The following is an 8,771-nucleotide window of genomic DNA, read 5'->3' as shown; positions in this document are numbered from 1 at the left end:
AATAATTTTATTTTGAGTGTTTTTAAACTTCTTTAACTTTTAAGACCTGTGTAAATAACATGAATATTATAGAAATTAAAAGTCAACGTTATAGTTTCAAATTAAATATATATATAATTACACTGTAAAGTGAATTTACGATATATCACTCATCATCCCACATTATCCCTGATCAATATAAAAAATTTGAAATCTCTGAATGGGAAGAGTAAAGCAATCCATTGTATGACAAATATTCAAATTATAGAGAAGACTTATAATTAAGGCGAGACAATGAAATTGAAATTTAAGATATCTATCTATAAAAATATATTATACATAAAACATATATAATTACAAATGAAGATCATGCAAGAACTTGAAACTAAGACTTTGAGCCTCAACCTAATTTCACAGTGCCAGCCCTTTTTTGAAAGAGTTATGAACACCATCATCCATTTATTCCTACACCTCTTTTTAATCAGCAAAACCTCTATATATGTCCCTAAAATTAATAAATCTAACCCCCAAAACAAAAAGAACATAGAAATTATGACCTTAAACAAAAGAACATTAACAGCATTAATAGATTATATGCCCTAAAGAATATTAGAGAAATCAAAAGGGTTCAAGTTTCTCAAGCCAAAAGGTCTTGTTTGAAAGTGGGAGGACAAGGGTTTTGTTTCTCAAGGCTTTTGCTACTTGGAGGAATAATGTTCTTAGAATATGAGGATGATGTCTGACTGTTGTTATCGTTGTTGTTGCTGCTGTTGCTGTTGTTATTGCTTTTTTTGTTATTTTCATATTGTGAGGCCATAGGACGAGGAAATTCGGAGAGCATCTGAACCACTTCTCTCATTGTTGGCCTCACAACACTGTTATCTTGCAAACACAACAAGGCAATGAATAACATATGCATCACTTCTTCCTTTGCAGGCACAGAGAGCTTCATGTCAATAATGTTCATAACTTCTTCTTTCCGTCCATTTGTTGCCTTCTTGCACCATTGCACTAAGTCAACACCATCTCCCAAATCTCCGACCGGTCGTCGCCCTGTTATTAACTCTAATAATACAACTCCAAAACTATAAACATCACTCTTCTCATCTACTCGTAGCGTGTAAGCATATTCTGCAATCCAAAAAAAAAAATCAACAACCCATTAATTATGCATAAAAAACTTACACATGCATAGTCACTGGAATCAAAACTCAACAGTACATGAAATTTGAAATAACATAATATAATCAATTTTTACTTTCTTTTGGGAAAAAATAGGCCTAAGGTTAAATTAAGAGAAGACAAAAGCGTGGCAAGTTGCAAACAAAAAGCCAAAGAATCTGACAAAAGAAGAGCTCAGTGGGGAGCAATGTAGAGGTTTCCTTTCCACGTAAAAACAACATGCGCTCCACAATGATCCCTCACATCAATTTTCTCACATCACAATCTATCTACCTACTTATGTATCCTTGTGTGTGTGTGTTTTTGTGTGCGAAAATTTTTGGAATATTTTTTATTATTGTAAAGTTTTAATTCTTTTTAAAATAAATTTTAAATTTATTTCCATACAAATAGAATTAATTTCCTATTTTTTTGTATATTTAGGGAAAATAGCCACACAAAAAAGATCTTGAAAATAGGAAAATTGCAAATAGGGATTAGTTAAAATATTGGTATTAGTTTTGACAACAATTGATAAGTAAATGATAATAATTTTTAAAAACAGGTCTTTATATATAATTTTTTATTTTTAAGGTCTTTTTTTGTGATTTTTTCCTATATTTATAGTCAAATCAGTCGCAAATAATTTAAAAAAAAAAAAAAGAGTGGAAGAGGAGGGAGACACGCGCGAGGGAGGCGCGTGGAGGGGGAAAATTTTGAAAACCCTGAAAGCTATGTGGTGTGCTGTTGGACTACTGGAGAGAGCAGTGCTTGCGTGCGTGCGAGAGCAATGATAGTGTAAAGATTCATTGACCTGTGAGAGACAGAGATTGAGGTGCGGCCCACCACACTAGATCCCTCTCCCCTTCCCTGTCATTTTCATTCTTCGCCTCTCGAAAACATTCTCTTCCCTCTTCAAGAAATTCCATACATATCCATCCTCCTGATCCAGAATCTTTACGGATCTCCAAAAAACCATTTTAAATTCCACAAAATATAATATTTTCGGATCCTACGTATGAATCTAGGTTCGAATTAGGGTAACTCTAGCTTCCCCACTGTCTATAATTTCATGCTACACGTAGTTCTAAAAAGCAGTTCTTCAGTGTATACTTACAATAATAATAATAATAATAATAATAATAATTTCACCTTCACAGTATCAAGAATAATAGTAGAAAAATTGATGAAAATTTCCCGTTACAAATTTTTTTGGTCTAAAAGTGTCTGAGAAACAGGGCGGATGCAATTTTTTTTTTAGCTACATGCAACATACCTTTAGTTATATGCAAATATATTTTATTTTGTTTATAATTAAAAATAAACATGCTAAAGATAAGTTATACATTGATTCTTAAACAAACTTTAAATGCTATCTAGGTAATAAATTTTTCCATGAGGATTTTTTAGCAATTTTCTCAACAATAATAAGACTATTTAAAGAATATTGAATCAACATTGTATGCACAATTGCATTATTGACAATGACCAAAAAAAAATTCTGAAATGCCCATGAGGGCATTGGTTTTGAAAAGTATTTAAATTATAAATTACGGAATTAAATACATGGAAAATTTGCAACTTTACATTATATAAAGTATGATGAACTCCATATGATTAAGAGTTTTAATAATAATACTTTCTTTTGTGCAGTCATGATTATAATAACATGGATTCTAAGCTTTCATGATTAACCTCTTCAAATATTTTTCTTTAAAACAAAAAAGAACTCAAACAGAAACATGACATTATTATTGATCCAATTAAAAATAGTAGTGTATTTAGAAGAGACTAATTTTTCCCAAGAAATAAAAGTATTCTTTTTTTAAAATATTTTTTTAAAAAAAAAAAAAAGGCCTATGAGATTGATTGCTCCGATCCATTCCCTTGTGTGTGCCAATATGATTCAATGATGAGATTCCCAGGCCAATCTGGTTCATCCCATCATTCTATCAAAGCAAACCTCACCGTTAGGTTATCAAAGCATCACATCATACGGCTACAAATCAAGATCCTTGCCGTTTGATTGAACCGGAACACGTAAGTTCAGTCAAACCGTAGTAACTGTCAACGTGACCCTCAGATTTAACCGCGCAAGTTCACCCTTAACTAACTAAACTACCTCAGTAACTAACTACCAACCAACCCCCACGAACTGATCTATCTCGATGCAAAATGGAATATAATGTGAATTAGATTCTATAGGATCTAGTGCAGATCATGGAACAATAAAATTCTTGCTTTTGAAAAAATAAGGGTAGGAGATTTCGGTACATTTAAATCCAATCCTGTGTGTGAATATAGTAGCATTTACGCCAACTTGAATCTCAGACGTGCATGCATTCTTATGGGAGAATATGTTGTTTTCAACTTTACGAGGGATCATGGTTTTGTCTTTACTGAATTTGATTTTTGTGATCTATATAAATTTGAGTGTGAGAAAATGGAATCGCATGAACAGAATTTGGAGGAAGAGGATGATGAAGGAACGTACCGGGAGCGATGTAGCCATAAGAGCCTGCAATGGTGGACATGTACTCGGAATTCCCGCTATCGATCAAGAACTTGGCGAGTCCGAAATCGGCCACATGTGCTTCAAAGCTCGAATTCAAGAGAATGTTGTTCGATTTCACGTCTCGGTGAACGATCAACGGCGAGCAATCGTGGTGGAGATAGCACAGACCCTTTGCCGCATCGATCGCGATCTTGTACCTTAAATTCCACCCTAGAAATGATCCCTTTTTCCCGTGCAGTGCCTCGCCCAAGCTGCCGTTTCGCATGTATTCGTACACCAGGAGATGTGTTTCTCTGTTGGAGCAGAACGCGAGCAATCTCACGATGTTTCTGTGTCTGATGTTGCCTAGGGTTTGAATCTCGGCTCGGAAGCCATGGTCGTGACTGTTGGCGCCAAATCCTAGAAGCTTCTTCACTGCGATTTCAACTCCGTTTGGCATTTTCCCGTGGTAAACGATGCCGGCGCCGCCTCTTCCGATCACATTCCCGTCTTTGACGCATTCGAGGATGTCGGAGACTGTGAACTCGAGTTTCTGAAATGCCGTCATTTTCCATGAACCGGGGCCGTTCTTTCTGAACGATTTGGCTTTGATTATGGCTGCGACGGCGAACACTAAGGAGCAAATTAGAAGGCCAAGTGCGAAGATGAGCTTGAAATCTGCAGAGCTTTTCCCTGGAGGGTTTGTGATTGCGGTGAAGTTGCAAGGGTTGTTCAGGAGAGAACCGCAGAGTTGAGGGTTACCGGCGAAAGCTGAGGCATTGAAGAAGGCGAACTGCCCTGTTTCTGGCAATTTGCCCGAGAAATCATTGAAAGAGAAATCTGCAGTAGTGAGACTCTTCATGGTGCCAATTGACTTTGGCATGGTTTCGTTCAAATGGTTTCTTGACAAGTTCAGATAATTCAGAATGCGGATATTGGATATCTCATTTGGGATTGATCCGGATAGGTTGTTCTGGCTCATGTCAAGATAAGTGAGATGGAAACAGTTTCCAATTTCAGGTGGAATCTCTCCTGAAAATGAGTTCCTGCTAAGGTCAAGCCTTAGAACTTGATGGAGTTGTCCAATGGAAGAAGGGATTGGACCGGAGAATTGGTTTCCACTGAGCGAAAGCATCTGAATGGAAGAGAAATTTGAGAGCGAATCCGGTAAAGGACCAGATAAGCTGTTATTTGACAAATTGAGCTGCCCTAAGTTAACGGGCTGAGAGGAGCTATTGCCATTCTCTGACAAAGTTCCTGACAAGTAGTTGTTCTGCAACTCCGCAAAATTTAGGTTAGGAAGGTAAAGGAAACCATCGGGAATGCTTCCATTGAGGTAGTTCTGTCCTAACCTTACTCTAGTGAGACTGTAACAAGTTCCCAGACTTTGTGGTATGGGACCAAAGAGGAAATTGTTAAGAAGAATCAGGATTCTAAGCTGGTTTGAGGAACAAAGGTGAGGTGGGATTATACCAGTGAGCTTGTTAGAGGACAAATCAACATTTTGCAGCTTCCCATTTTGACCAAGATCCTGGGGGATTTCTCCTGTGAAGTTGTTCTTCCACAGAGCAAGTGTCTCTAAATTTGGCCACTCTGCAATGTAGTCTGGTATGGACCCATGCAATCTGTTCCCCAAGAGATTGAAAAGCTTGAGCTCCCTGAGATTGATGAACTCAAGTGGGATTTCCCCAGTGAGTGCGTTTCTGGAAAGATCAAGGTACACCAACTTGGTCAAGTTGCCTAGTTGTTTTGGTATGGACCCAGATAGCTGATTGATATGCAAGTAAAGAGTGTCAAGCTCTATCAAGTTTCCCAGTTCTTTTGGAATTGGACCGTCCAAATCACAGCTTGAAAGATCCATGTGAACTAAATTTACCAACTTCCCCAACTCCATTGGAATCCCACCTTCAAAAGAGTTGAAATAGCCCAAGTAAATCTCTCTCAAGTTAATGAGATTGCCTAACGCACCTGGGATTTTCCCTCGTAGATCATTTCCTGCAAGTGAGAGATATTCCAGCCCCACTAAATCTCCATAGCTTTCTGGGATTGTGCCATAGAAAAAGTTCCCTCCAAGATCCAAGTGTCTGAGCTTCTTCAAAGTCAGAACCCCCAATGGAAGCAAGGCAGTGAAGTTGTTGTTATAGGCATCAAGAACCTCCAAGTTCTCCATGGTGAAGTAGTTCCAATTCAGGGAACCACTGAACTGGTTGTTCGAGATGTTGAGATATTGAAGGCTGCTCAAGTTGGTGATCTCAATGCTGCCTGTGAAATTGTTTCCTGCAAGTGAAAGGTGGGTGAGCCGATCAAGTCTCGAAATTGAAGCAGAAACTGAGCCATACAGATTCAAATCCGTCAAGTCCAACGACACTACTCGACCACGGTGGCACTGAATTCCAACCCACGAACAAACTGAGCTTGAATTTGAGGTGTTCCAAGTACTTAGAGCAGGGGCTGGGAATTGAAACTCTTCTTTGAGTGAGGCTAAAACATGGAAGTCACTGGCCAAAGAGGATGCAGAAGCGTAGGAACCCAGAAGACAGAACAGGGTGAGAAGAATCACGGGGACCATGTTTTGTTGGAACTTGGAATATGTTCTATGAAGATTGAGTTTGGAAACACTCGGAGCAAAGACGACAGGTTTTAAGCTCGGAGACAATAATGGATTTTCGGCAAAAGGGGAGAAAAGTGACAGGAATCTGAGAAACTTCAAGTGTGTATGATGAGCTTGAGGAATCAAACATCTTCACTGAAAGAAAGAGTCTTGAAATACAAGGGATGTGGCTAAGCCTCTCCTTTTCTCTCTTTCTCTTTTCTCTCTTTTGCTATCTTTTACTTTGAGAGCAGAGAACGAGAAGATGAATTCGGCTAAAATGGGTTTTAGCTGCTATATCTCTATTTCCCTTGCGGTTTTTCTTTAGGTAAAGCTCAGAGGAGGAAGCGAAAAAAGCACGAGCAAAAGGGATGAAAGAGAAGAGGTGGTTTCTGAAAATTGTTCACTGGGATAAATAAAATGAAAATCATAAAGACGTTGGATAACAGAAATTTAAAGTTTAGATTAGGGCAACCACAAAAAGTAAAGTTTGATGCTCTCTTTCTTTCTTTATTCATATGACAAAAATGCCCTTTAGCTTTAATCAAAGAATGCCCTTTATTGCTTTGAATGAGAGAGTAGGTGATGAAACTGCTCTTTCAGCGATTCCAAAACGGCTGAATTGCCCAGCAACTTCTTTCAAATGACCGCCATTCATCCCATGAAATTTTCATTTACAAGAAAAGGAAAATGAATAGTAAGCAAAGCAATCAATGATTGCTACTGTTTCATGCTGCCTTAAAGCAACAGTGTAGTGGGTCTTAAAATGAATTATTTTACCCTATATAGGCTAGCCAACAACACTGCCAATTTTGGGTTTGGTTTTGAGTGCCTGAACTTATATTGAATCAGGTGCAACAAGAGAGGCAAACACAAATGGCCAAATTCATTATTTGTGTTTGTTTTCCTTCAATTACACCCAGTGCAACATTGAAGAGCATCTCAAACCGTTATACCCTAAATACCCAAATGCTTTTAAGGGAGAGTGCATGGTTAATACTTATTCGTCACAACTTACTGTAGTGAAGAGAATAATTCTAGTCTGGTCTGGTGCACACAGAGTGTGTGCTATAGTGTTACTCACAGTCTCGCTGCTCATGATATATTCACCTCTTCTAGTACATTTATACTTTTAGATGTTTCAGCACATGATAACTGAAGGTGCGGGGAAAGGAAATGATATATGAGATATTGGGGTAGCTTAGGCATGATTAATAATCATATTACAGAGTAGATTTTCCAAGGGCAATATGAGTTCTTTTGATAATGCATGGAGGACCCATCGAAAAGCACTCGTGATGTTCTGATTATAATTAATTTCTTCCCCTCAGATCAATCGTCATGCCATGCTGTCAGCATCATACGTGTCATTTTTCAATTGGTTGGGCAAAATCTTGAAGGGGGAAACTTTGCATGCCATTGTGCGTATCACTATCTTTCTATATTTTTGGCTTGCACAGGTTGGTGTACTCATCAATACACTGATATTTTCCATTCCCAAACAGAGGAAGGGTAAAATGTCTTTGTCACTGTATCAAGAAGGGGTGAGAAGAATTTTTTAACTTGCAAAAAAAATTTAATCTTGGAATTGGAAACATGTGCCTGCAACAATCAGAAGGTTGTAAGAAGTAAAAGATGATGATTATTAATATATCATGACTATGTGTTGGTTTGAATGATCAATATATAATTATGTTTGATTCATAGGTTGCATGGAAGAAGGAACCAGTGTGGAAGCTTTTTTAAGCCGCTGATGATAACTTTATTCTTTCTCCTTCCTTGCCCTACAGGGCAGGGAGCAACTCTCTATGAAATTGGGGGCATCTGAACCTCTGAGACTTTGCTTTAATATTTTTTGTTTAGTAAGACGGAATAGTCTTAAAGGGAGGGCTGGGAAAAAGCAAAAGAGGGAGGGAGGGAGGGAGATATATAATCTAATCTTCTTTTGATCTTCCACTAGCGCAAAAGAAAAGCAAAAGAAAAATCCATGACCCCCTTCTTTATCTCTCTCTCACATGGAAAAGAGTGCAGTTGTATTACCTTGAACTCATTCACCAACATCTTTCTCCCTCAAAAGGAAAATCCATGACCCCTCCTCATTCATTCATGGAAAAGCGTGCCCCTGTTTCTACAAGCACCCATATCCATATCTCTGTGATCTGTCTTCCTCCCAAATCCCTTGTGTAATTTAATTAGGATAGGCCATTTTGTTTTGCTCCACAAATTAAAGACCAAATCATGGGTTTACTTACCAGTGGTTGGACCGGATGCATGAAACTTGATGTTCTTTAAAAGCCGGTTTTACATTAAAACGCCATGGTTGAAAAATTACATCCTCTGTTTTAGGGGGCCAGGGTCAGTATTTAGTTAGGAAGAGACATAGATTGAACGGCATTTATACAAAATTTGTGTAAACTTTAGAGCGAAAAATGCATGACACATTTATAATACTAAAATAGATTAAAATCTTGGGAGTCATGCTATTGGTCACTGCCCTGCAATGGCGAATATTTATCATAGAAAAAAACTCATGAATTTAACATCACT

General features: G+C 37.8%; 1 protein-coding gene across 1 annotated transcript; it reads right to left on the bottom strand.

Moving 5' to 3' along the window:
* Window positions 1-290: 290 nt before the first annotated feature.
* Window positions 291-6,734, bottom strand: LOC114721264 (leucine-rich repeat receptor-like serine/threonine-protein kinase BAM3). The gene is made up of 2 exons (XM_028907100.1): window positions 3,635-6,734; window positions 291-1,110 (listed from the first exon to the last, which is right to left on the bottom strand). The coding sequence occupies exons 1-2, from the start codon at window positions 6,201-6,203 to the stop codon at window positions 617-619; spliced, it is 3,063 nt and encodes a 1,020-aa protein (XP_028762933.1). The 5' UTR covers window positions 6,204-6,734; the 3' UTR covers window positions 291-616.
* Between the last annotated feature and the right edge of the window lie 2,037 nt (window positions 6,735-8,771).

The sequence above is a fragment of the Neltuma alba genome, unplaced genomic scaffold (assembly GCF_004799145.2).
Source record: "Neltuma alba isolate B1F8T4 unplaced genomic scaffold, ASM479914v2 tig00012014_pilon, whole genome shotgun sequence".
In the NCBI taxonomy this organism is placed as follows: domain Eukaryota; kingdom Viridiplantae; phylum Streptophyta; class Magnoliopsida; order Fabales; family Fabaceae; genus Neltuma; species Neltuma alba.
Note: the sequence above shows the minus strand (reverse complement) of the source record. Positions and strands in the feature narration are given on the sequence as shown.

What these genes read in the sequence shown, in the direction of transcription:
- LOC114721264 (XM_028907100.1), bottom strand. Translation starts at nt 6,203, where the DNA reads ATGGTCCCCGTGATTCTTCTCACCCTGTTCTGTCTTCTGGGTTCCTAC. An exon ending in TTATGGCTACATCGCTCCCG is followed by an intron (nt 1,111 to 3,634) that starts GTACGTTCCTTC and finishes TTTGGATTGCAG; the next exon opens with AATATGCTTACACGCTACGA.